Source organism: Dinoponera quadriceps, unplaced genomic scaffold (genome assembly GCF_001313825.1).
Source record: "Dinoponera quadriceps isolate SergipeBrazil2010 unplaced genomic scaffold, ASM131382v1 scaffold1395, whole genome shotgun sequence".
Taxonomy (NCBI): domain Eukaryota; kingdom Metazoa; phylum Arthropoda; class Insecta; order Hymenoptera; family Formicidae; genus Dinoponera; species Dinoponera quadriceps.
Window position 1 is genome coordinate 861,579 of NW_014556488.1, and position 25,623 is coordinate 887,201.

Genomic DNA, 25,623 nt, shown 5'->3' on the forward strand with positions numbered 1-25,623 from the left:
ACATATGTATGTGTGTGTTAAGTTTCTTACTACATCTTCCATACACGCCAAAGTGAAAGGCTCTCCCCCACTCTCTCCTCACACCCGAACCTTTATATATTCAGGTGCATTAAGGTGCATTCAGGTAGTACGCTTTGCGCCAACCTAAACAACGTACGAACTAAACGATGAATAAACACAAGTAAATTTAACATGTTATATGTACAATACACGCGCTATATTCTAAGATGTAACAGAGTATGGCATAGTTATATACTTAGCGGGTAGAATATTGTATGAACATAGCTTTTTCATCTTTACAAAATAGTTACAGAACTTGATGTCGTGAAATGAGATCCTGTCTGTCACAGCAACTGTGAATCAAACATCAAACATGAGCGAGATAGAGAGCAAAAATGCACTATTAAAGCCTAAATGCAAACATCCCGATCAGCCGTATTCTGCAAATAGTTGCAACGAAGATGACAACGATCACGATTGGTGGGCGAGCGACAGCGGATCCAGCACAGGATCATATTACTCGGACACCGACAGGTAATTCAATAGTATTCTGTCAGATACTTAAGTGGTATTCTCGTTCTTTAATGATTTCTTACGATCACAGTTCAGTGGTTGAATGGGAATCCGAGATTGGACCTACCGGAGAAGTGTTCTACGTGGAGTCAGCGGAGGAGAGCTTGTTCGAGGATCTTACAGTGTTCGACGGTAAAAATGACAGTCCTCAACCCGAGCTAACGCGTCGTCGTAGCACGAGAGCCGGCAAGCTGTTTCGGCTTATCAGACGTAAGGAGAGCAAACGCTGGAGCACGAGGAATAAAAAGATCAACAGCAGCAGCACGGTGGCGAGCAGTATCGTCGTTCAGGAGAAAGATGCAAGCGGGAGCAAGGAAGTCACATTTCGAGATTTTCAAGTATTAATCGGAAAGAAATCAAGTTGCACGCACACAATATCCGTCATTTATCGTTGTCCCTCGGTCTCAGTGTAACTATTTGTGATCAGGCAGGTGAGATTCGTGAGGTTACACTGTGGATCGATCCTGAAAGAAGGCACAAGCTGGGCAGAAGGGCGACCTTGTGCGAGGCGTACTTTGGCATCACACCCGGCGTATTTTCAGACAAGATCAGAGTTATGGTGGCAGGATTCATACCGGACGGTGAAGCGATGAAGAACAAGAGCATAAAAATTGGCGACTGGCTGCGGAGCGTTAATTCCAGTAACGTTACTTCCCAAAATTTAGATCAGATATTATCTGAGATCACCACACCGTCCAACGTAAGGATTAATAATAAACCTGTCCAGTCTCCGGCGCATGATTGATAATAACTTTATTACTCAATGTGTACATTTTTATGTCTTCAACTTTCCCTTCTTGCTTGCTCGCAGGTAACGTTGGAACTGCAGAGGGTAGCTGGCGTCGATGTTACCGCAAAGCTGCCCCGAGTAAATGAGCCGAAAGTAATTATGTTTTTGCATGAATATATGCATACATAGGTAAGAGATATTATGCACAAAACAACAACGGTGTATCGATCGCATTTTTAGCAATCGGCATTGGTCCAATATTTGGTGAACAAAGAAAACAACAATCTCCACATGGAGTCTTTACTGAATCATCCGCTGGGTGTGATATATCTGAAGACGGCGGATCTCTCGGAAATGGGACAGGAATTGCAGGGTGTGTTGTACACATTCCCGCGATCCGAAACTAAAAACGTGTATTCCTCTTTGTGCACGGCAAGGGGAGCTTTCATAACTCTTAACCACCTGTTACCCAGTATAACAGGCCCGCAACCTGTCAGGTATACATAAGTGTACGTCGATATTGCGTATGGGAGACGAATATGCGTCATATAAGTGCGTATTTTCTAGCACAACTGTCCACATAGGTGAGGAAGAAATGCACATTGTATACACATCTCACGATGAGGAGTTACTTTTGATAGCTTTACCTGAGAAATGGTGAGTTCGGCTGAAATACGATAAGTGAAAAAGGCGCGGAAATTTGTATAATAAATTCTACTTGTCCATTCTTTCAGGTGTACCCTGCAGGAGGCTGTCAAAATTACCGAAGACGTGGTCAGAACGCTAGAATTTACTTATCAATCGTTGACGAAGTGCTTCACCGCTCCGGAAAATCAGTCTTCCTTGGATCACTTTTTCGTACTAATTATGCACAGATTAGTGAATATCAAGGATTCGGGTAACGATGCCGACGCTAAGAAACATATTGCGGCGGAGCCGCAAAACAGCGTGGAAAGCACGGAAAATTACAAGTTCAGGAGTGCTTTCTCGGTGGCAAGTTTCATACAGCTGCCCAGGGACGCGCAAATTCAAATAGACGCCGCACTGAGTGAGATGGAAGCTATGGATTACCGAGATTGGGTATACTGACATCTCCTTAAACTTCTGTATTCTGAATAAAATGAGGAATGTGTGCTCGTAAACCGGTCGGAGATTTAACAGACGCGATTATGTTCGACATAGAACGAAGACCCTATGGATTGTCAGAGACTGTACACCATACTAGGTAGCTGCGTTTACCACAAATGCTATCTCTTGGGGTCCCATTTACCTCACGATGACTTGATCGACGTGCATTCGTTTCTGAGACACAATGGCCTATTGAATCTGATGAGTCAGGAACAAGTGAAGTGTCTCGTTCTGTGGAAACAGATTTATCCGTCATCTTGCAATCGTGGCAACGTCAACGGTAACGACGACGATCAATTATCGATACCCAATGGAAAGTGGTTTTTATTAGTCGTTGCGTACGGACATGATTTACTAGCGGTTTTGTTGGAATCCGGGGGATGCACCGCGAAGTAAGTATGGTTACATTATTTAGGTGTGTATAGTTAAAAAAAAAAACGGTTTTTCCCGAGCCTTCAAAACAAAAATTGTATATATCGCACATGGTATGCAGAGGTATTATTTTTTACTCAAGTTTTACCGTACCGTGCGGATACAGTGACGCGATAGGTCCCGACGTATTTTACGTGGAAGAAGCCCAAGAGACATTGAAGCACGTGCAAAAGATAGGAGTCACGACTTTGGCCACGAAGTGGATTATGTCTAATACCAGACCAGAAGTAATACCGTACGAGGAGCACACAACGACGAAGCCCTCGTCCAGCATAACGGAGAACCTGTTCGGCTTGATAAAATCGTCCGATGCACAGGCTGCGGCTTTTAAGCAAAACGTTAATCCTGCTGTTAACAAGAAGCCGCAAGAACTGCCTTCTATCTTGAAGAAACGCAGCCTCGAAGAAAGTCCTATGATCTCGGGTTCCGGTGAGTTACAATCTCTTAGGGCATACCCGACCCGAAAGTCTCTTATTTTAACTCGATTCATTATTTATTACTAATAAATTAATCTATATTTAATTTATAACGGTATAAGCATTTGTCTCTCGTATGCATTTAGTGTATTCCTTGCAAACGTCTGAGGATTCGCTCAGCCAAGGAACAGGTGGCATCAGCGAAATGAGCGATGAAGCGATGCCTATACTCGGAAGGCGGGCGACAAGAGAAAAGATCAACTCGGCATCGAGATACTCCGATGACAGTGACTCAGATATCGACATGTACAAGGTAACTATTCTTTACCTAAGAGATATTTTGCGTTTAACGCGACGAAGAGTCGCGTTAAAGTGAAGTTTTCCAGACAGTGACACGTCAAACGAGTGATTTGAGGAAATGTGTTAAAATAAAAAAAATTCGTAGCATGTCTCACAAGTAATATCTGTAAATTTTCTCGCAGAATGATAGCCACGTGCTCGCATTAGATATATCCAACATACGGGAGAACTTGTTAAACCAAGCAGAATATTTGATACCGAAGAAGTTAACAGCAGGTGACAAAAATTATCTGTATCATTATGTTCACTTAGACATGGTGGAAGGGATTATATTGTCGTCGATACCCGTTCAAAATACGTCGAAGGATAACAGGATCCTTGTCAACTTCAACAAATGCGTACACGTCATTCACCGATTATTACACAATACGGTGAGATTTAAAAAAATGTTGAATCAGGATATGGACAAAACTGTTATCAATAGAAGTTTAATCGCCGTTAAGGAGCACGGTGTGCTGTTTGAGTGGGAGAACACAGCTTTTTGGGTAATCGGACGCCTTTACACGAGTCCTCATCCCAAGGAATTGTATGTGTGCTATCAGGATTCTGCGCCCCAAAATTTGATTGAGATAGCTTTTCAGTTGCACACGTAACATTTACATTTTACTTGCACAAACAAACAACAATTATACATTTCCTTCTGTAACAAATCTTTTTATTAAAAGTATGCTTGTATATTATGTATAACTTTGACAACCTTTGATAATCCATTAATTGACAAATAAATATGCGGATAAGTTTTGATTTAACGTTATTTACAAAGTTTGCAATTGCATATTTTACTTGCTCGTTGCAGAAATTTAAAAATATATACCTACATGGTGAAAAGCACATATATATATATTTTTTTTCTGTATACATATACATGTGAGTCTGCAAGTATGATTATCGCAAATAACCCCATCGTATGTTATTATAAAAATAGATGCGAGACGCGTTTGCAAGAAATATAAATATAACTATATAACCGTCTCGAGACGAATATAAATGCAATAAGTTACTGAGGAGAGGGGCTTTCTCTGTACAACCATTTAAAATAATTATCATTATTGCTTCAGGAATAATATTATTTTATCATGAACGAAATTTTATTCCTTGAAAGCAATTTTGTTCCTCGGAGAGAATTTTTATTCCTCTTGAAAAAGAGTCTATTCGTCGAGAATTGGTGGTGTATCTAGATCATCTTGAGTATATTGAACCGGAGGAACCCTCACATAGACACACGCTCCAGCCATTTTACTACCGTAATGCCCTGCCCAAAATGATCTGTCTATTCCACCGTGACAGAAATTAATCTTCCTGACGCCGGTTCCATAATTCTCAAATACATGCGAGGCCTGTGAGGCAGCGAAGCATGTATGTAAAACAAGAATAACTTCAAAGATAATACATAATGAACTTAATGTCCATTAAGTGAAACTTGATTATTCCAATGGAACTCACACGAAACCATTTGTTCTGTTTCTCCCCTTCCAAGTTATCATGTAATTGGAACACATCTACCGAGGAGAACGAAGGATGTAAAGGCATCCCATCTCTCAACAATCTGACTTGACACTCGTAAACTGCTGGACAATCCCATCGACAGCTGTACCATTCACTCACCTGCAACATGATATGTTATTATATCTGTAACTGTGGCCTCATTGCAACCTTATATCATTTTTACGATACTTCTATAGGTGGCTGCAACACGTCCAGCACGTACGGAGTAAATCCCTCGTCTATTAGATCTATCTGCTGTGTTTTGAAGCAAAAGTGATAAGATGTCACGAAGCAGTTCTGCTTCCCCTCGAATACTGATTCGGTCATCGGTAACTCAGGTACACCCTGAGGTGGATTCTCAATCGCCCATTGATCGCCACCCTGGCTGATAATCTGCCAGTGACGACCGACTCCATCCCCTCCGGAGTGATTTTTTATCAAGTTTCTCTCGAACGGTTTCTTCTTGCATATCAAATAGAACACGCCCCAAGGTATATTTTTACCCCGTGGAAATGGCTTGCCCAGTGTCATCTCTACCTTCTTAGGCCAGACATAACTCTGTATCAGCATCTTCCAGCGTTGACACACCAATTGACAATTCAACAGGGTCTTGAGATTGCTGTTGCAGAAAATCTCCACTAATAGCTCAGACGGGATATACTTGTCGCAGAGGACAAGCCCGTTATCTCCCTTTTCGTTGAATAACACACGAGTAGGAGTCATAGTGGTGTTATGAGATTGACCCATTTAATCTGTCAAACAAACAATATTTGCATTACAGCGGTGCAACACGATATGTCTTTGAATCGTAATCGAAATAACGCCCCGAGCGTTTATCTCTCGAGTTTATCTCTCGTGTGAATAATCCGCTGACCGTGATATTTTTACTCATTACGTTAGCGTAGGAAGCACGCCGCGGTCTAATTTCATTCATCGTAAAACGCGATGCTTTCGGAGTAACGTTAATTTGTATCGCGAACTTGAACTGATAATAAATTTTTTATGTATAAATGTTGTTACGCTAACGAGTAACGTGACGTAATATGACAACTGCTACGGAACTATGCTATTGACGTAACCTAACTAAAGTCACACGACGCGATCACGATGTAAATAAAGAATATTGATGCGATGTCGCGCGTAAAATCACTTATTATGCCGTGTAGTTTGAATTGACTGATAAAATGTGGAGGTTGAAATTAATAAAAAAACAGAGATTCGCGATTTACCGCCGTACTTACATGCGGGATGTAAGTTCCTATGCAAGCGATAAGACAGCGATGCACCTAATTTAATGAGTCATAACTTATGACGAAAAAATACGTGACAACTGCACATGTGATTACTAAACTGCACAGGAAATGTGAAGAATTTTCACGAACGTGTGAATGTGTTATTGACTCATTTTATTTTATATATTTTAGTTAAATGTCGTTCTTAATTTTTAAGACATATAGTGTAAAGATTTTTGACAATTAGCACGAGACATATGACTATATCAGAGATTTCTCCTCTTTTATATTACTCGCTTTGGACAGGAAAGCAAATAGTTCTGCTTTTTATTCATTCTTGTTAAAATAAAAATTCAAGTTACAAAGAATGATAAAAAAGATAAGCATTAAAGCTTATCTGTAAGCAAACAAGCATAAAGCAAAACAATGAATGAAAATTGCAAGTGCAGTCTCCCTCCTAGAAATAAAATTGAATTCTAAGGCTTTCGACGGTTTTATTCCCACATAGTTCATATCCCCTCTCTATATAAAATTTATTTAATCATACCGAATTATCAGAGCCAATGATGTAATATAAACAAGGGATATATTATACACTGACCACAAAAGAATTATATTTCAAACACGCTTTTATTTCCTTTTATGTTATATATGAATATACATAGCACTTAGAGGAAATAAGTACGTGGCTTACGAACACTGAACAACGGCATTCTGTTCCTGTGATGGATTCTCTTGGGCAGCGGGAACTTAATTTTGGAGTCGTGGAATTGCTTAACCTGTGGCCTGCGGCAGTTCGCAACCTCCACAACAGCCACCTTAATAATCTGTATCGAATGTGCTCTCGCACGATGACGCGCACCCATGTCTCTATAACACTGAGTTATAGCTCCACTGACGGAGAGATCTCTGTATTCCCTGTACATATTGTGTGTACCGGAACGGGAGTCATATCTCAGCCAGACACCAAAGTTCTTGATTTTCATTGGTGTTTTCTCCGATATCTGAAATATTTACTCTTCATGTTATGCTTTTGTCATCATGATTAGTACAACAATTGAAAACAATTGTACCATTATATAGAACACTTTAACACACTAAAATAACATTCATAACAATAACAATTGTAACGATAACAGTCTATTGAGAAAAGTACCTGCTTGAGAGATACGATTTCTCCAGTAGATTTCTTGAACTTTTTCAATTGTCGCAAGAAATACCAGAACCTGGATTTGGCAACAATCGCATCGGGAGCGAATATACTCATTTTGTATAGAGGCGTGGTCTTCTCCTTCTCCGTAGGGAGCTTGCGCCCTATCACTTCATATTCCTTTAACTAAAAATGATAGAAAACAGTATGATTATCTCAATATTTTCATCTTAAATTAATTGGAAAGTTATATGAGCACGTGTCGGTGTGCATGTTGTAGGTTATGCGTTAACAATATAACCTAAAACTGTATTTAGGGATTTCATACGAATCCTGGATAAATGTTTGTCGCATCAAATTGGGAGAGATTATTTTCAATGTTAATCTTGCTTGTTATTTCCGAGAAATTCGCAAAAATTACTTACTTGTCCCTTGGCTTTCATTGTTTCACGTACTTTGTACAACACAGGTAAGGGTCAATTGGTGTTTGCAATTGGACGGCAAAACTCAAATGGTCTTCACAAGTTTCGAACAATAACTCTCTTTTGTCACTACCAGAGGGCGCTGATGTCGGTAGAAAATAAAGTTTACTTTCATTATGACCGGAAATATCTATGCCATCTTAAAAAAACCGCTAATATTAAATTCCATTTCAGCTCACTTTAGTTGTCCATGTCGGCTGTTTGAAAATTTTGTCATGATATTTTTATTAATCTTCTTACAAATATAAAAATGTTTTAAGCTCACAGATACGTGGAATAATCGTGGAGACTAAACTGTGAATAAAAAATTGCAGATGCAAGTTTCTCTATTGAAAACACTAAATCTTAACTCCAAGACTTTTGTTTTACTTTTACATAATACATATCTTTTCTTTGACATAAAATTATCAAATTTGTATCGGGGCAAATACGCGCGAGAAATATAGAAAAGAAATCGCATAATCCGATTACAAAAGATTATATATCGAATGCATTTTTATTTCCTTTAATGTTATATGTAAATGTTATATATAAATGTACATAGCATTTAGAGGAAATAGGTACGTGGCTTACGAACGCTGAACAATGGCATTCGATTCCTGTGATGGATTCTCTTGGGCAGCGGGAACTTAATTTTGGAGTCGTGGAATTGCTTAACCTGTGGCCTGCGGCAGTTCGCAACCTCCACAACAGCTACCTTAATGATCTGTATCGAATGTGCTCTCGCACGATGACGTGCACCCATGTCTCTATAACACTGAGTTATAGCTCCACTGACGGAGAGATCTCTGTATTCCCTGTACATATTGTGCGTACCGGAACGGGAGTCGTATCTCAGCCAGACACCGAAGTTCTTGATTTTCATTGGTGTTTTCTCTGGGATCTAAAATATTTGTTCTTCTTAAAACTTAGATTAATTACTCTTCATTTAGATTCTTCTTAAACCACAGTTAGTGAAATAATTGAGAAAACAATCGTACTATATAATATATGCTTTAACACCAAAATAATAAGAATCCATTAACAATTACAATGATGACACTCCATGGAAACAAATACCTTCTTGAGAGATACAATTTCTCCGGTGGACTTTTTGAACTTTTTCAACTGCCGTAAAAAATACCAAAACCTGGATTTTGCGACAATTGCATCCGGGGCGAATATACTCATTTTGTACAGAGGCGTAGTCTTCTCTTTCTCCGTAGGAAGCTTACGTCCTATCACTTCGAATTCCTTTAACTGAAAAAAAGAAAGCGGAGAACAATTATTTCCAGATTGTCAGTTTGAATTAATTGGAGGATTAAGGGAACATGTGACGTGTAAGTATAGGTTATGTTATGCAAAATATAAATTTAAAACTCCGCTTAATGTTTTCACGTAAATTCTGAATAAACGTCTGACGTATCAGAAAAGAGAGAATAATTTTCAACATTTTTCTTGCTTGTTACTTTCAAAAAATTAGCAAAAACTACTCACTTCACCCTTAGCTTTCATCGTGCCGGATGCTTCGTACAACGATGAACGGGAAAAGAGCGTCCGCCATTGTGCGCGGAAGTGAGGCCATTACATTTTTCAGCGGCCAGTTTAAAATGTGAGTGAAACTGATATTTTACCGATATGCTGTTAGGTAAAAATCGAAAAATGTACAGTAGCAATGTTGCTCCGGAAAAACTGAGATATATCAATACATTCGCTATGATGACTTTTAACACAAGGGGGCGGAAAAAATAAACTTAAATGCAACTTTTTTTTTATTAATCCTAGTTTCAGATAAAAGCTACAAATAAAAAACTCCTTACTAATTATGTGTTTTTAGCATGCGCGTTCGCTGTTTACGTAGGATGTAATGATTTAATTCGTAGGAATTAACTAAAAACCAATTTCCTAAATTTATCACACTACATTTCCCTCTCACATCTTTGCGGCAAAACTTCAATAATTACTGCCGATTCTTCGTTAAAAAAGAAAAAGTCACAAAAAAACATTTCCGCTACAAACACGCCTGTCTGTCCGTAAGTATGCAGTCGTTTAACTTTAGCAAGAAACGCGAACTAAATCAATTGCACTGTATTGCTTCTGTGCAGTCGTAAATCGGGAGATAACGGATATTATTAAAATTTTCATCAATGTCCTCTCGCATTGTATAAGATTAAGGAAAACAGTTATAAAGACATCTTGCGACCCTCTATAGATATATGCACCGCTCTCCTCGCCGACTTCATTCGTTTGCTGTCCATGTAGTTCTTCATGTGCCTCTCGAACCGGCTCATCGGTTTCTTAGTGCTCTGCAAGGAATAGTAGAACAATACAAACGCTATAGCGTGTATATACGAGGGTTATTAAAATCGTTTTGAAACAAAAAAAATAAACACAATAGGCATACCCTAGTAATGTCAATGTCAGTTTTCCAGTCTGGTCGTACAACATAATCTCTGTCAGATGGCCTAGGAACTCTGGCTCTCCCCACCCACCCAGGATCTCCTGGTCTCAGTGGTCTACAAATAAGATAAGGTATAGTTTATACAATTATGACGTGATATATAATTAAATCTTGTCTTATCTCGTTATATTATCAAAGACATACTTGGCGTCTCCCTTCATAGCTTTATTGATATCTTGCGACTTTTGGGAAGACCCGGCGTCATCGGCTTTCCTTCTTTTCTGAGGCCTTTGTTCCAGATCCCTCTGTAATCTCTCCTCCTTGGACAACGTCTTGAAATCGGTGGACAAATTAAAGATAGGCCGGGCCCACTCACTGATCAACTTTCCAGCACGCTCTTTGTTCTCTTTTGTTTCCTTCGGATGCTTGTAGAGGTACATCACGGCTTTCCCGATGCCAGACTGCTTCAGCGAAGCTTGCTCGATGTTCGGGAACTGCAGACAGGTAACACGGTGTTATTAAAGTTTCTTTAACCGAACTTTTATCATGCTATGAGATTTGCCATATTTAATCTTACCTCCCATAAGAGTTTCAGAAGGCTGTCTCTGATCTTGAGAGATGGTAACGACCGATCGGGCATCGGTGCCAACCAATCGGTGAGAACCGATAATACATTGTGTTCCAGGAAGGCTAGTTGCAAATCATGCTTCTTCAACTGCGACAATACTTTCGGTAACATGGCAATCTTATTTGTGGCAGGTTTATTTTGCTGGTTCAATTTTCGATCTTCGTCAGCCGCGCTTCTCATGTCCGATAACAGTTGCGCTATAATATCGTCGTTATCGTTAATGATATCGATGTCCTTGCGCTTACGTCTACGAGATTGCTCTTCTTTCTTTCGCGCTAACATGCGCTCGAAATCGGACATCGAATCATCCCTGCAAAGGATGGATTTCGTTAATAGTTCTTTTTTTTTCTAGTCTCGATTATGCTGAATTTATTTTTCAATTTTGTTCGTCCTATTTTAATACTCTATCAGGTGCAGTTCTACATTATTTGCATAAGAAATATTATTAAGAAATATCGATCACAACAGAAGAAGGAGTTAGTTGGGGGTTTTTATCAATTATATTGGATGTTAGCTGCTCGTGTGGTTTTGTGCGAGATACTTTGCGAAGAAAATTATTCTACCTTTCATGCACACAGTTTTTTTACTTACAAATATCTGCTGCTCCTGCAGATAGCGTGTGTTAATAATTACATTACATTACTTTATATACGCGCATATGCCTTGCGAAATAATAAATATTTATTTCACAAAGAAAAGCAAAGTCTATCTAAACTCTTAAAAGCTATACAATTTTCACAATAATACGTGGATATACTGTAGCTTCTTTTTCATAATAAAGATTCAGAAGTTCGATTTCATGTAGCGTCGTAAGTATAGTTGAACATGTACTTACATTCCGCTATCATGAATAATTCCATCGTCGGAATCTGCATTATCCTGTTGTTCGTTAACGTCAATTTCATCATCTAATTCTTTCCGTTCCCGATCTTCACCTTCCCCCTTGTCAGCCGCGTCATCGCCTTTCTTCTTCCCATCCTCATCGTCTCGATCCTCACGTTCCGAATCCGACAATCCGTGCCTCGATCGTTTCTTCGCTTTGTTTTCTTCATCGTCCTCCGAGTCTGATAATACTCTATTTCGCTTCTTGACAGCGCCTTCCGAGTCTCTGCTAGGACTTCTGGATTTTCGGGACCCGGAGCCTGATCTCGATCTAGATTTAGATCGCGACTTGGAACGCGAAGAGTGCCTAGACCTAACTGCCGAACCGGATCTTGACCTCGAGCGTGATTTAGACCTCGACTTCGATCTCGACTTCGATCTCGACTTCGACCTAGACCCCGACCTTGATCTTGGACGTGAACCTGAACGTGATCTTGAGCCAGATTTCGATCTTGAACGCGATCGTGACCTCGACAGCGATTTCCTAGATCCAGAACGGGATCGAGACGCTCTTGAGCCGGAGGGGGACCTCGACTTAGATTTACTGGAACGCGAGCTGGATCTGGAACGTGAATTCCTTCCCGAGCGCGCCGGGGATGCAGAACCTTTGCGTGACCTTGACACGGACCTCGACTTGGATCTTGACCTAGATTTGCGTGACCTGGATCGCGACCTTGAGCGCGAGCCCTTCCTCGAACCAGACACGGATCTGGATTTTGATCTGGACTTAGAACGCGATAAAGCCCGACCTTCCGCCGACGGAGATCTCGATTGTTTCCTAGACCCGGAACCAGATCTTGATCTAGATCTTGACTTAGATTTTCTCTCTGCTGAATTGGAACGGGACCTAGAACGCGAGCTCTTCCTTGACTCGGGTGAACCCTTCGCAGAGCGTGACTTAGATCTTGAACGTGATTTCGATCTCGAGCGTGATCTCGATCTCGAGCGTGATTGTCTGGTGCTAACCGGAGATCGATTTGGCGATGTCGGAGGCGAGCGAGAACCTTTCTTCGATCCAGACAGAGACCTCGATCTCGATCTTGAGCCGTCTTTGATTTTCGGACTAGCCGATCTCGATCTGGACCTGGATCTTGTGTGGGAAGACTTGGGCGTACCAGGCGGGGAAGGTGAGTGGACAGTTTCTTTCGGGGAAACGGAACGAGATCGAGAATGTGATCTCGAACGTGATCTTGAGCGTGATCTTGAACGAGATCGTGATTTAGATGCCCGAAGTGAGGGAGACCTTGAAGACGATCGAAAGTTGGCTTTCGGCGAGGCATCTTTGGACGGGGAGTTATCGGGCTTTTCTGAATTAGATCTAGATCGGGAACGTGAGTTGTCCCTCGATGCTGCGCGAGAGCTTTTCCTGGATCCAGATCGAGAAGAACTTCGGGATCGTGAGCCCGATTTTATTGAGCGATGAGAATGTGGCGATTGCGAACCGTTTCTCGCTTCTTTCTCTGCAAGTTCCGGAGAGTGAGACTTGGAACGTGATCTTGAGGTACTTCTTCTGTAACCAGATTTAGAGCTTGATCTAGATCGTCCCCGTTTTGCATTTGATGATGAAACGGATCTACTTGGCGATGGTGATCTGGATGGTGTTCTAGAATACGATTTCCTGGAACTAGCGTTGGAACGAACAGAAGCTGGTGAGCCATTCCGTACTGGAGATGATGGATTAGACCTTTTAGAGAATTTAATATATAAGTTATAAGAGATATACAGATGAATAGGTAAATAATGACAAATTTATTACCTGGCTGGTGAAGATTTGGGACTAACGGAATTCGATTTTGACCTCGATCTGCTCCTTGCTACACTAGCTGACCTTTGTGAGTCGGGACTAGCACTTCCAGACTTGTCACCTTCTTCTTCCGAGTCACTTCTTACATCTTAACATAAATATATTACATGAGAAATATTAAGCTTCTTTAATCAAATTTTTTAACAAGCAGACAAAGTGAAAAACATTTGATTTTATTGTTTTTCCGTATCCAGCTGTTTTTAAATCAATACATTGGTTATAAATATGAATATGTCAGCACATTGAACAAAGATGTTTACAGCAATTCGATATCTATAAATCAATAAACGATATCTAATGATATCTCCCAAGAAACAGATAATATTGATTTATATCAATTGATAACAAGATTTTATATATAGATACAATATAAGCTATACATATCATCTATGATGACAGTAAGTAATCTATAAAGCATTATATAATGGCTCGTCTTTTTCTTTCATTTTGTAAGTTTGATTTTTATATTTTGTTTTTATTAAAAGCTTGTGGGTAAACTGGATGATAATATTTATATACTAACAATATATGCACATCTTTCATTACACAGATATTTTAAATATGTATAGATTATATCTGATTTGATCTAATCTATTAAAAATTAATAAATTTACTTACTTTCAACTTTAACGTTTATAACAGCACAACATGCTTAATACATATTTTTTTCTTTTTTCAGTATAAACAGGTTCGGCAGATTCACTACAGATTTTTCATGATATTGTAAAATACTGAAATTGTATCGTCAAGTTTACAAACCAAATAATTTCACCAATTTTTAACAGATTAGATTAGGTTAAGTTGGATGTAATCCACTTTACGCATATTTAAAGTATCCCTATACTAATATAAAAAGTGTATATATAAATGTTATCGTTCAGTTTACCTGTAAACTTTTAACAGAAACGAAATATAAAAATAAGACGAAATATAAGAAACAAGGCATTCCATAGCGACTCACAGATTACTCAGTCTACATAAATATTATATCACATGTAGTTTACATTATCTATCCGTAGGCGCAGATTATGAGTATTTCATAAATAATTTTTAACTCTGATTAATAGATTTAACCAAATAAACACAGAGAAAAGCATGTAATTTTATTCACCTTCAAGACTCATGGCATCTATATATAAATATAACCAAAGGTTTTAACTGTTGTCACGCGATAATAAGGAAAACTATTGCATTAATCGGTCGTAAAACTAACGCAGATAACCGTGAACTTTTATCCCCGGTGATAAATTAAAGCCGTTAAATCAAAGCACAAGCAATATTTCTACATTAATGCAACACATAAAACGACGGGACCTCGACACAACTCAACCACGCTACGAAGTACCGAGCACACCGGGAATACCGAGATCTCTAAAAAAATATCTATGCCGTTCCGCGATTAGCCCATCTGTTCGAGACTGCTGATCTGTCATTCGTCGGAGGGAAAATCTCCAGAAAACCGGAAACCTCTTTCGAGAATATACCGGGAATCCCCTATGCGACGGAACCTTGATGGACCAATGAGCGAGAAGCCGGCAATTAGCCGCTCCGGCCACAGATGTCTCCGTAGGCGGCGCGCGTTCGCGCGCCGTCTAGCAGTCACTTGTCGCACGGCGTCCGCGAAGAGCGCCGATCGCTGCCGAGTCAGGCCGAGCCGCGCGCACAGGGCACACTATGGCGGCCGTGGCAAAATTTTCGCCGTCTGCGTGAGAGGGATTTACGCATTGTTGGTACGGAGCCGCGAATCACGGTGTCGGTGATCGGCGCGCGGCCGCCAACGCCGTAAGCCGGTTTCTTCGGGCGAGCAATCGCGCGACACAGCTCGTACGCGCCCCGCGACAACCCGTCGGAGCGGCCCGATGCGGGTCGCGCGCGCTCGTCGTAGGGCAAATGATGACTTCGATGCTGCCCAGCTTTAACCCGCCTATCGTCAAGCGGCTGCTGGGCTGGAAGAAGGCCGAGAGCGAGGACAAATGGAGCGAGAAGGCCGTTAAGAGCCTGGTGAAGAAACTGAAGAAGTCCGCGGGCCTCGAGGAGCTCGAGAAGGCCATCACGACGCAGAGTTGCAACACCAAGTGCATCACTATACCAAGGTAAGCGACATACGCGTCTCGAGCATGTGTGAGTGTTCCTCCCGGTGCGTAAGCGCGCGCGTGAGCGAACGAACGGACGAGCGAGCGAGCGATGGTGTTGCGCGACATTGTATGTACACAGTGGAGAGAGCGAGCGAGAGAGAGAGAGAAGGAGGGAGGGAGAAAGAAAGATTCGGTACTTTGTACGGAAAAATTCATGCGAGGATCGGGCATGTGGGAGCGAGGGAGACAGATGGAGCACGAGAAACGAGAGAGGAAGCGAGAAAGAGACAGCGAAGGGGAGAAAGCGCGCGCGCGCTGTCGTTGATACGTACGTGTGTGCGTCGCGCCGCCGTGTGTTTACGACGAGTTGCGAGTGTGCGTCTCTCCATCTGTGTACGCCGGTACGGTGTTCCTCTTGCGCGTTCGTACGCGCACGAGACGGCGAGACGTTCGTAGAAAGAGATCGAGCCGTACATCCCCGACGTTGCGCGTCGCTTACGTCCGCTCGTTCATTCGCTCGTGTTCACGAGTCTATCTATGCGTGCGTGCGGATTCATGTGCGCGCACGTCACTAGGACGGTAAGCGGCGGCGGACCGCCCGGTCGGTCGCACGCACGTCGCTGTCACTCGCTCCCGATGCGGGCCGTGGCAGCGCGTGACACGCACCGCGAGGAGCGTGGCGCGCGTCCTCTTTGTTGTGTACACACACACGGACGTCCGGAGGACGCGAACGCCGGCGACGGTCACGTTTGAAGCCGGCCGACTCCGCTTGCTCCTTCGTAGCCGTCGCGATAGCGCGCGTACAGGTAAACAATAGAGACCTCACGTGCGTGAGGACGGGGCACGTGGCCGGAGTCTTCTCTCTGAGTACGCTAATGGGGGTGGAAACGGAGGGTGGTGTGTAATACAGGGAGCCGATTTGTCCGTTTGAAGTTTGCAAAAGCGTGAGTCTCGGTCGAAGAGAAGGGAAAGAGAGAGGATATTAATCGCGAGGAAAAGCGGAGATGTCGACTTCGCAAGTGACTGTTTTCCGTTTAGCGATATGTCGAGTCGACACAAGCATCATTTTCTTTGTTTCATATTCGAGGAGCAACAAAGGTAAAGCAATGCTTGCGTAGACTTGTGTCAGCAAATGAGCAGCCGAAATTTGCTTTCTGTGTGGTCAGTTACAGAAAGGTCGCAACGTTTCTTTCAATTAGTCTCGCTACGCATCTCGCGTCTAATAGGAGGAAGTTGTATCACCTGAAGATGATCAAAAGATAAATTCTCCTATTGGATACAAGAGAAATGCGTCCCGAAATTCGTTAAAAAGAGTGTTTCAGCCTCTTTGTGACTATATACGGGGAGAAATTTCATTAAAATTATATTCACAGTTTCAGCCTCGACTGGATCTTCTTCTTAATCCGAATAATGACACATAAGGTTGAAACTATTACAATCAGAGCCGTTATGATCTTACCATCACAATTAGAGTTACTTTTGCGATCTTCAACTTTGTACGTTACGAATTAAGCGTATAGTGGACAGCAGGAATATGTTGATAAAAAGTAAGAATGAGAAATTGACATTCATGCTCGAATGTAAGAAGAATAATCGACTATGTTTGGTTAATTTCTTACTCTTATTTCTTCTGAACATACTCCTACTATTCATTGCAGGCCACGTTTAAGGCTGAGAATCGCGTGCGACTTCGTCTGTGGAAATGGTACATCATACATGATGCCGACGGTGCTACCAGATTTTATATTAGAGTACACGTGACGCCGTCACGTACACGCATACGTTCGTCGTGTTTGTATTCCCGGCAGAGGATGCACCGTTTCCCTCGGTACGATCGATACGGAATCGTCTGGCTGGCCGTCGAGATCGCGAGGCAAGAGAGAGAGAGAGAGAGAACGCGCGATGACGCAAGCGCGATCTCTCCTTAGCTCGCGCGCGCGCTCTCTCAAAGAAACTCCGAAAGCGACCGCCGCCGCTGTCTCGCGTGGGCGGAAGAACATTTATTAATCGCTTGCAAAGTGCGTAATCGCGCGTACGAGAGGCGCGAAGTAGCGCCTTCGCGGTATGCCGCCGAGGCTGCTCACGGAGGGACGGAAACGCGCGATGCTCGCGGATAACCCTCGACCCGCGAGCGGTAATCCGGATGGATGAATCTCGACGTTTTCTCCGAGACCGCGGACGACCGCGTGTCGCGGACGTGTCTCGCGCAAATATACGAAAACTAAAGGTGGATATACACTGAACGAACGAATGGCGAATGTGCGAAGTGAGAAAAAGATATCTTCAAATTTAATAAATTTTATTGCATCCAAGCAAATTTCATCATTGGCATGCTGCGAAGGAACTAACGTTTCGATTAATAAGTACGATTATTAAACTTTTTAATGAATATGTATTTTTATTTTAAATAAAAAGAGTTGAGAGATAATTTTCCTGTAAAGAAATTATTTGTTTTATTTCATGTATTTATTGTAACCAAATAATGTTTTATTTGATTAAAAAATATTACTTTAAATAACAGCGTTTTTTTCTGTTAAATAATAGAGTTTTCTCGAATGAGGCAATAACTTTTACCCAAACAAATAATATTTCGTATATGTTGTTTCTATGAAAAAAAAAAAATGCTAGCCAAATAGAAATACTAAATCTAAAGATTTTTTCTCTGTGTGTAACACGAATGTGTACATTCGCGCTCTAAACGCGCACGGACTTTCTTCGATAAGTCACCTTAAGGGTATACGCCAAGCGAACGAACAATGAACGAACAGCGGATGTGTAACATGAATGTGTATATTCGCGTTTAAGGCTCCGGAATAGTCGCTGTGATTGTCCTCATTTGATGACGTCAGAAGCGAGAAAACTCACGCCAAGATTTTTTTGCGTTATACACTGAAAAACCCATTGAGTTGACTCAAACAAAATTCAGTTGGAATATACTCGAACAAATGTTTCGGTTATGAGAAATTTGATTTTTTGAACCATATGTCTTTAGATTTCTGAAACTAAAGTGAAAAAAGGGTTTAGTTTTAGAGAACTAAACTGAAAAACAGAATTTCTGGCTGCAAGAATCAGATTTGTTTTTCGGATTCGTTATAGCGTGCACATTTTCCAAATTGTAACTACGAAAGTTTATATTTGCCGTTCGTCGTTGTTTTTCCGTTCGCTCAGTGTAAATCTAGTTTAACAAAATATACTGGGAATATTTTTCCGATAGAAACAGAGATTGCGTTCAGCGAACACGACAGTTGTAGTTGAGCAACAATTATTTATGGTTGGTGTATACTTTTAGATCTGCCAATCACATCTGTCTTCCAAAAGTCGATCGCTTAACTGTCGTATTAGCTGAACGCAGCCAAGAGCGACGTAACGAACGATCAGACAAGCGTTAGTTCCGAAAGACATTCGATTCACCGACCATTCGACGTGAAACAATTGGTCTGTTCTTTTTATCTGAATTGATTTACAGTAGTATAGGAAATTTATGTACACATTGAAGCGTACGAAGCATACGTACGAGATTCTCACGCTTCAGTGTGCATGAATTTCTCGAACTGAAGTGCAGCTAGTCGGCCTGAAAAGAACAGACCAATATTTCTGTAGTAAAAAATTTTATGTCAAAAACGGTCCACCGGAATTTTCTGTCACTTTAACATTGAGGAATATATAAGTCAATATATGTTGACAAGGTATTAATTTAGCATTTATATTTGTCTATTTTTCAATACGTGCCCCATGTTAAGGCAACACAAGATTTCTTATCTGTTTTTAACGCAAAATCTCGTACTGTGCTTCTGCTTACTCATTTTTCCCGCGAAGCGGAAAGAATCATAGAAGCGGAAAGGGGTGACGCAATTTGACGAAAGCGTATAATGTCTTTATTTCGCTTGATGATATCAATTGCGACGATAATGCGACGCACGATCGCCCGAAGAAGACATTTTCTAGTTGGAGCCATCGTCGTGTGTGATCCATGTGTGTGTGCACCCACACGTGTGCGTGTGGCAGCAAGGGATGTCGGCCGTTTCAGTCGCTCTTTTCGAACTACACCGCACATCCGCTCTCGGCATTTATATTTGCTTATTTATCATCGAAAAAGGGTGGAAAGGCCCCATTGACAGATAACCGATCGTGATTCTCACATCGTTGCCACGCGCGCTTCTTCCAGGCCGCTGCCGGGCGCAGAGTGCGTTCACGCGTTCGTTGCGTAAGCGCGCGCCGAGCGATTATCGATGATGACATACGCGACGGCACGTCAGCCGAACGAAACTTGTCGGATCATTCCATTAGCAATGTCGTTTCTCGAGCCTAATTTTCAGCGTAAAATATCGACGCCCGCACTTGTTTTCACACCCGATGTGGGATACTGTTTCAAAGGTGTGAGGAAAAATTTCCGTACACACACACATACACAGTTAGCAAATTAATGTTCGCCACGCTATTTTTCCCAGTGGTTTTTTATAGCGAATTCAATCACACTGAATTAGCGTATAGGACACGTTTGTTACATAACGCGTCGAAACGCAGATTTAATGCAGTACTCAGAATTTTTGTACTTTGACGGCTTTCACTTTCTTCCCCTTACTTCTTCCGTTTCTGGTTTTTCCGGGTCCTTCCTCGTCCGGAAGGAGTAAACGGAAATAGAACGTTCTACCTGCACACAAGCGGTGTGTCAAGAATCACCAGGTACTCTATGCATGCACTTCGTTTGAATCTTACGATGAGAATTTTCCTTATCGTATTATTCCGCCTCAGTGTCACGCAAAATTGAGTACGTTGCCACACATAACGAGTACTTTTTTACTGCGGAGCGCGCCGCAGCTCCGAGTAAGGGTTAATCTGCCGACTGTGTGTCACCTAAACAAGATCTTCACGTTTGTTTCAAGCGAGATGAGAAACGACGTTACTTACATGGAATGACCTGACATCTCGCACCATCGACACGATCGCAATCGGATTCGAAGACAGATCGAACAAGACCGTATCTCCGCAGTTTCGGTTATTTATTCGCTCGCACATCGAGTATATCCGAGCCGGGTACTTTTCCGTGGCTTCGGGGGGAGGGGGGGCTTTTTGTTTCAACTTTAATATTTCTCTCTCTCTCTCTCGTTCCTCTTAACAATAACTTTGTCGATGATAACCTCGTGATTTTTTGTCGCTCAAGGAAACGTGCGCGCGCGCGCGCGTTCTATTTCGAGCTGCGCGACGCTGTCCGCGGCTCAAAGTCGCGAGTCCGCGGATGTTTCCTCATTGGCGGGAACGTCGCTCCGCCGATTCGCTGCTTATCGTTACACTTCACCGTTTCATCCCAAATGTTTCGCCCAATCGGTTCGGTCGCGCTCGATCACGCGGAGATCTGTTGTAAATTTCAAACGCGGCCCCCGTCATACGCGTGTTATCGTATTCTCCAACATGCAGTCAATGTCTTCGGTATATTATTATTGAGAAGCAGTCGGTAGTTGCGAATCAGTCAAATTTCGCTGCGAAAGTCTGATTGATAGCAACAACTGTTTTCATCAAGGAAATCTAACTGCAGAAACAGTGAACAACAGATGTTTATTTATTTATTAATTTTTTTACTTTAATCATATTCTCGAGGATTTTATCTGAAATGTTCTTTTAATTCTTTTAATTATACCTAATTGATTTAATTGATATTGATATTTAATTGATTGAAATTTCCCATATCACTTCGCCTAGGGTCAAGTACAATTAATACATTGTACACATATTTATGCTACGGAACGCGTAATTACAAATTACAGTGAATCTTTCATTGGCCAAAATAATAATAATAACAATAATAAATAATTATAAGTAATAATAATTAATAATAATAATAATCAATGAAGTATAAGACAAAAGAGCTAAATGGGAGTATTTCCACTAAAAATTAGTTAAAATACTCCACTAATTATCGATAAAAAAAATACCGTTTTGCTGATTCAATCAATGATATTTTCGCTGATACGACTCAAGAAAGTACGAAATTATATACAATTGTGTACGCCCGGTGATGCGTAATTCCACGGGGACACAAGGAGCCGCGAGGGATAAAGAAAGTAAGTGTTATATTGTTCGGAACGACTGAGCGTGTAAACGATCCTCCCCGCTGCCCCGCCAGAGCCCGACGTTCACGTCGAAACAAACGGTAATTAACTCGCGCAGCCGTTGTTTTAATTCCGCGAGTGCAAACCCACATGCGTGCGTGTATGCATGCGCTTCGTGAATTTTCTCCTCTCTCTTCCTTTTCTCTCAAGGAAACGAATAATCTTTACGAAGGAGATCTTACCGTGAAAGAAACGGCGATTGAAAACTATTATAATACTATAGTGATTGAAGTTTAGAGTGATTTTCGAGCAAAAATTTAAAAAATTCTCTTTTCAAGTTTCAACCTCAGTAAAAATAACTAATATTCTACCTGTTGTTCCGTAACACCTATGGAATTTACAAATGTCCAGTTTTATTTTGACGAAATAAAATTATAATTTTAGTCGCCATACTGGGCGCCCCGTTTTAAATTTGAAAAATTTTGCCTTCATATTCGCAAAGCGTGACCTCAAAAAGTCTCATGGCCCAAAATTTTAATGATATTGTTTAACTTCTGAAAATTCATTTTTCGCCAATTTAAACACTATGCGAAATTCAGTTTGCCAGTCAAAAGATAAACGGAGGAGGCAGTTACATGGAAATTTCAGTTCGCGCGATACGATCATTCGGGAAATATGGACCATGTAAAATTACCCGCAGCTTCCGATTGATCGGCCACGGAGAGAGACGAAATCGTCACGGGCAACTCTCGGTTATCCGTGCCCGCGATTTCGATTAACTCGGGACTTCTTGTCTTCTCGTTTTTATCCCTTTTTCCCTCCTGTTTTTCTTTCGCGTCCGTGTGTAACGACGCGGAAAAAGACGAAGCGATGATGGCACCGATAGCGACGCGCGGCGGCCATGATTTCTTATCTCCCGCGTCTGCTCCCCGCACCTGTGCCATCGCACCATGCGACCGAGATCGTAATTTTCTATGAATTTTTAATCGGCGAATCCGAACACGAGACACATCGGCGACGGGGTCTTGCGCGTAAAATACGCGCGTCAACGCTGTTCCGAATCCCGGTAAAGCTGTGTAACAATATTTCGTAATTAAATGTAAATTCGCCGTTCATCCGCACAGTAGTAATAATAATAACAACAACGATGCAATATGCAGCCGGTAATCGACTCCGGTAACACGATGATGCGTAATTAGCATTATATCGCGTACTATTTAATTACTAATTGTATCCCCGCGTCATTATTAATTTCATGAAATATTCACGACGTTCGGGAATTCAACGGCGCGCGTTCGCGCGCGGTTACAGAATAACGAATAATTACGAGTATGCTGCGTCGTAATTTGTTTTTGCTGTTCGTCCGGGATGAAATTCAATGCGATTTCCATCGCGCTTATTTACGTCGCGCACGCCGGTCATCTCCAGGTAAAATCGCCTATGTATATCGAACGCGATTTAGCTCGGCTCGATGAATTCGGCGCTCACGTCGGAGGCGAAATACCACGTTGTCGCGTATATCTGCTGTTATGTATATATCTGCTATTCAATCGGGGGATTTAAGTGCTTTTCCTTGATCCTCGATATCGCTTCGACGCGACGAATCTTCCGGTGAATCACGATGCAATTATACCGTCCCCGCCGGTGCGCGGGTGTCGCGCGCGCACTAAATTTCGTCTCCGCGTTATTCCCTAATTATCCGCCTGTATCCACATTCGTGTCTCGCTGTAATTATATCTCTGCGTCAACGTCGGGTAATTAACTGCCAGTTAACCGATTATGCACAACCGCTGCCGCCGTTTAGATTATCACAGTCCTCCGTTTTCATTGCAATCCCCGCAGATCTCGCCCCGCCATAAGCACACCCTCATCATCTCGCGGATGATAACGGTGGATAATTGGCAGCAGTTCGACGCGCCGAATACGACCTCTGTTCAATTGCAAAGATAACTTGGCTAACTCCTCCAGTTATGTGTCTTCCGCTTTCTGCGAGGAAGAGATGGAAAAGAACCAAACTTTTTTTTCCTGCACACACGGGGGGGAGGCATCGGGGAAGATTTCCACGCGATTGTCTCCGTCGAGAGAGCCCGTTAACCCTGCCGACTCCGTCGTGCCTCGGCACATGTCACGTGGAGCGTTCCGCTCGCTCGCGGTGCCGCGTCGGACGCGCCTCGTGCACGTAACACACAGCGCGTATCTATCCGTCCACCTCGGAGCCGCACGGGGGGGAATCGATTGCGACGGGGAGGGCGGGCGGGCGGCGTGCGTACCGCATGACAACTTTATTAATAGTAGTCCTGGCCTGCTGGCGTCGGCGACGAGCCTCGACCAAGGATACCCGGCGAGAGTGCAGGAGAGTGGGAAGAGAGCCTGCCGTCGGGCAAGGCAGATCCTTCTCGAGCGGGCGGCGTGCGGATCGCGGGTCCTCTCTGGTTCTTCGGCGCGACTTTTGGCCGTTTTGCGTCAGCGAGACGGGTTCACGTCCGACAGGCGTCGTCGCGTCTCCCCGTCAAGGAGGAGGAAGTAGGGGAGGAGGAGGTGTTAACCGGCGACGAATCCGGCCGAGCGAGTCCGGCCTGAGAGAGACGGGCACGGTGAGAATCGCGCGAGTCCTGTCGACGCGCGCGGGAAACACGTTACTTACGCTGGTATCGCGAATCGGAGCTGTGGTGCGCGACATCGCGGTGTCAAATGTAGGAGCCGACGTTACTTCCCAGCCAGCCCGCCTACTGCCGACGACGACGCTGGTACACGTGAGTCGCGTCTTCATTCGCAGGCCGCGTTCTTCTCGGGTGAAAACACAAACGAGAGTGATACAATCCGTCGAATCTCCCTCTCGCGACACAATGTGTCGCAAATAGACAACGTTTGCGTCGTGCCGTGTGGGTGTGTGTATATGTGTGTATGTGTGCGCCCCGCGGTCATAGTGATTTTATTATAATCGTGTTTGCGTACGTTTATCGATCGCGCGCGCTCATCGCCGCGTGTTTCTTTTTATTTCTCCGCGCGGTGTAAAAATACATGCATTCGCAGTTCATTCCCTCTGGTGTCACATTGATTAGCAGCAGCGTCACAAGTCACAAGCTTAATAATAAATACGTCGGGGAATCTACGTGTTATTATTAAATCGGCTATTCGGCGGGAGAAGGCCGAGAAGAGGAGAGAGAGAGAGAGAGCCCTCGCGGCGGCCGCGGTAAATCTAAGAAGGAACTCGCGATTCACAATCTCCAACTCCGTTTTCCCGCGGGAGTTTTTGTGCAACTCTTATGAAACGCTCGGATAGATGAAATCTCCTTTCTTTCTCCCCTTCTCCCCCCTCCCCACAATCGAGAAGCCAAGCGACATTGTTATTAAAATATCTCTCTCCTCCTCCTCCTGCGTCCGAACATTGCTGCCTTTTGAAATTTCATCCGATTTTCAACTGTAATTATCTCTCGCGCAGGTCGAGAACGTGCTCGTCGACCGTTCGAACGATGTACGATTTGATCATCCTCTCAAATCAAATTTGAACCGTGCTTCGAAATTGCACCGGCAACCGGCAGGGAGGGAGAAGAGGCTGCAGGGGCAGTGGAGGGCGTATAGTTTCAAACACGGTGTGTTATATCGCCGTATTGATAGACACTACGTGCATTAATCGCCGTTTAATCGGACTACACGCGGGAAAATGAAATTCTCGTATCCCAAGATACGGCGGCGTGAGGGAGAAAGAGCTATCGTCGTGTGCGTGTGTGTGTATGCGCGCGCGCATGCCCCGCTTTTCTCGGGGATCTCTCGGAGCGCGCACGCGGCACGTGCGAGCGCGCGCGTGCAGATAATGCA

General features: G+C 42.8%; 6 protein-coding genes across 9 annotated transcripts in view; 2 read left to right on the plus strand and 4 right to left on the minus strand.

The window, feature by feature from the left end:
* The first annotated feature begins 11 nt into the window (after window positions 1–11).
* LOC106747793 (protein inturned) lies at window positions 12–4,282 on the plus strand. Of its 2 annotated transcripts, none has more exons than XM_014625696.1 (12): window positions 12–181; window positions 308–534; window positions 605–911; window positions 1,001–1,273; window positions 1,385–1,456; window positions 1,544–1,800; window positions 1,871–1,960; window positions 2,038–2,383; window positions 2,486–2,823; window positions 2,970–3,292; window positions 3,426–3,592; window positions 3,892–4,111. In XM_014625696.1, the coding sequence occupies exons 2-12, from the start codon at window positions 374–376 to the stop codon at window positions 4,012–4,014; spliced, it is 2,457 nt and encodes an 818-aa protein (XP_014481182.1). In that variant the 5' UTR covers window positions 12–181; window positions 308–373; the 3' UTR covers window positions 4,015–4,111. The 2 variants fall into 2 exon arrangements, with proteins under 2 accessions (XP_014481182.1, XP_014481181.1); XM_014625695.1 differs by having other exon boundaries at window positions 13–181; window positions 3,762–4,282.
* Window positions 4,283–4,502: 220 nt separating this feature from the next.
* Window positions 4,503–6,429, minus strand: LOC106747794 (F-box only protein 44-like). Of its 2 annotated transcripts, none has more exons than XM_014625697.1 (4): window positions 6,366–6,429; window positions 5,314–5,876; window positions 5,083–5,244; window positions 4,503–4,976 (listed from the first exon to the last, which is right to left on the minus strand). In XM_014625697.1, the coding sequence occupies exons 2-4, from the start codon at window positions 5,869–5,871 to the stop codon at window positions 4,788–4,790; spliced, it is 909 nt and encodes a 302-aa protein (XP_014481183.1). In that variant the 5' UTR covers window positions 5,872–5,876; window positions 6,366–6,429; the 3' UTR covers window positions 4,503–4,787. The 2 variants fall into 2 exon arrangements, with proteins under 2 accessions (XP_014481183.1, XP_014481184.1); XM_014625698.1 differs by lacking the exon at window positions 6,366–6,429 and adding an exon at window positions 5,999–6,274.
* Window positions 6,430–6,967: 538 nt separating this feature from the next.
* LOC106747574 (60S ribosomal protein L18a-like) lies at window positions 6,968–8,274 on the minus strand. Its single transcript, XM_014625212.1, has 4 exons — window positions 8,168–8,274; window positions 7,932–8,070; window positions 7,513–7,692; window positions 6,968–7,360 (listed from the first exon to the last, which is right to left on the minus strand). The coding sequence occupies exons 2-4, from the start codon at window positions 7,947–7,949 to the stop codon at window positions 7,025–7,027; spliced, it is 534 nt and encodes a 177-aa protein (XP_014480698.1). The 5' UTR covers window positions 7,950–8,070; window positions 8,168–8,274; the 3' UTR covers window positions 6,968–7,024.
* A 191-nt stretch (window positions 8,275–8,465) lies between these two features.
* Window positions 8,466–9,558, minus strand: LOC106747573 (60S ribosomal protein L18a-like). The gene is made up of 3 exons (XM_014625211.1): window positions 9,465–9,558; window positions 9,048–9,227; window positions 8,466–8,871 (listed from the first exon to the last, which is right to left on the minus strand). The coding sequence occupies exons 1-3, from the start codon at window positions 9,480–9,482 to the stop codon at window positions 8,536–8,538; spliced, it is 534 nt and encodes a 177-aa protein (XP_014480697.1). The 5' UTR covers window positions 9,483–9,558; the 3' UTR covers window positions 8,466–8,535.
* A 163-nt stretch (window positions 9,559–9,721) lies between these two features.
* LOC106747644 (IWS1-like protein) lies at window positions 9,722–15,052 on the minus strand. Of its 2 annotated transcripts, XM_014625373.1 has the most exons (8): window positions 14,794–15,052; window positions 13,635–13,770; window positions 11,832–13,562; window positions 11,588–11,602; window positions 10,946–11,306; window positions 10,573–10,862; window positions 10,372–10,483; window positions 9,722–10,273 (listed from the first exon to the last, which is right to left on the minus strand). In XM_014625373.1, the coding sequence occupies exons 1-8, from the start codon at window positions 14,804–14,806 to the stop codon at window positions 10,151–10,153; spliced, it is 2,781 nt and encodes a 926-aa protein (XP_014480859.1). In that variant the 5' UTR covers window positions 14,807–15,052; the 3' UTR covers window positions 9,722–10,150. The 2 variants fall into 2 exon arrangements, with proteins under 2 accessions (XP_014480859.1, XP_014480860.1); XM_014625374.1 differs by lacking the exon at window positions 11,588–11,602 and having other exon boundaries at window positions 14,794–15,051.
* A 224-nt stretch (window positions 15,053–15,276) lies between these two features.
* Window positions 15,277–25,623, plus strand: part of LOC106747646 (mothers against decapentaplegic homolog 3) — a 34,394-nt gene continuing 24,047 nt past the window's right edge. The window contains exon 1 of the mRNA XM_014625375.1: window positions 15,277–15,775. Within this exon, the coding sequence (XP_014480861.1) occupies window positions 15,573–15,775 (203 nt within the window). The 5' untranslated portion in view covers window positions 15,277–15,572. The remainder of the gene's footprint in view (window positions 15,776–25,623) is intronic.

What these genes read in the sequence shown, in the direction of transcription:
- LOC106747644 (XM_014625373.1), bottom strand. An exon ending in CCCAAATCTTCACCAGCCAG is followed by an intron (nt 13,563 to 13,634) that starts GTAATAAATTTG and finishes ATTCTCTAAAAG; the next exon opens with GTCTAATCCATCATCTCCAG. An exon ending in GCTATGAAGGGAGACGCCAA is followed by an intron (nt 10,484 to 10,572) that starts GTATGTCTTTGA and finishes TCTTATTTGTAG; the next exon opens with ACCACTGAGACCAGGAGATC.
- LOC106747793 (XM_014625695.1), top strand. Translation starts at nt 374, where the DNA reads ATGAGCGAGATAGAGAGCAAAAATGCACTATTAAAGCCTAAATGCAAA. An exon ending in TATTACTCGGACACCGACAG is followed by an intron (nt 535 to 604) that starts GTAATTCAATAG and finishes TTACGATCACAG; the next exon opens with TTCAGTGGTTGAATGGGAAT. An exon ending in ATAGCTTTACCTGAGAAATG is followed by an intron (nt 1,961 to 2,037) that starts GTGAGTTCGGCT and finishes CCATTCTTTCAG; the next exon opens with GTGTACCCTGCAGGAGGCTG.
- LOC106747573 (XM_014625211.1), bottom strand. An exon ending in AAATTGTATCTCTCAAGAAG is followed by an intron (nt 8,872 to 9,047) that starts GTATTTGTTTCC and finishes CAAATATTTTAG; the next exon opens with ATCCCAGAGAAAACACCAAT.
- LOC106747794 (XM_014625697.1), bottom strand. Translation starts at nt 5,871, where the DNA reads ATGGGTCAATCTCATAACACCACTATGACTCCTACTCGTGTGTTATTC. An exon ending in TGTTGCAGCCACCTATAGAA is followed by an intron (nt 5,245 to 5,313) that starts GTATCGTAAAAA and finishes ATCATGTTGCAG; the next exon opens with GTGAGTGAATGGTACAGCTG. An exon ending in AACAGAACAAATGGTTTCGT is followed by an intron (nt 4,977 to 5,082) that starts GTGAGTTCCATT and finishes GCTGCCTCACAG; the next exon opens with GCCTCGCATGTATTTGAGAA.
- LOC106747574 (XM_014625212.1), bottom strand. An exon ending in AAATCGTATCTCTCAAGCAG is followed by an intron (nt 7,361 to 7,512) that starts GTACTTTTCTCA and finishes TAAATATTTCAG; the next exon opens with ATATCGGAGAAAACACCAAT.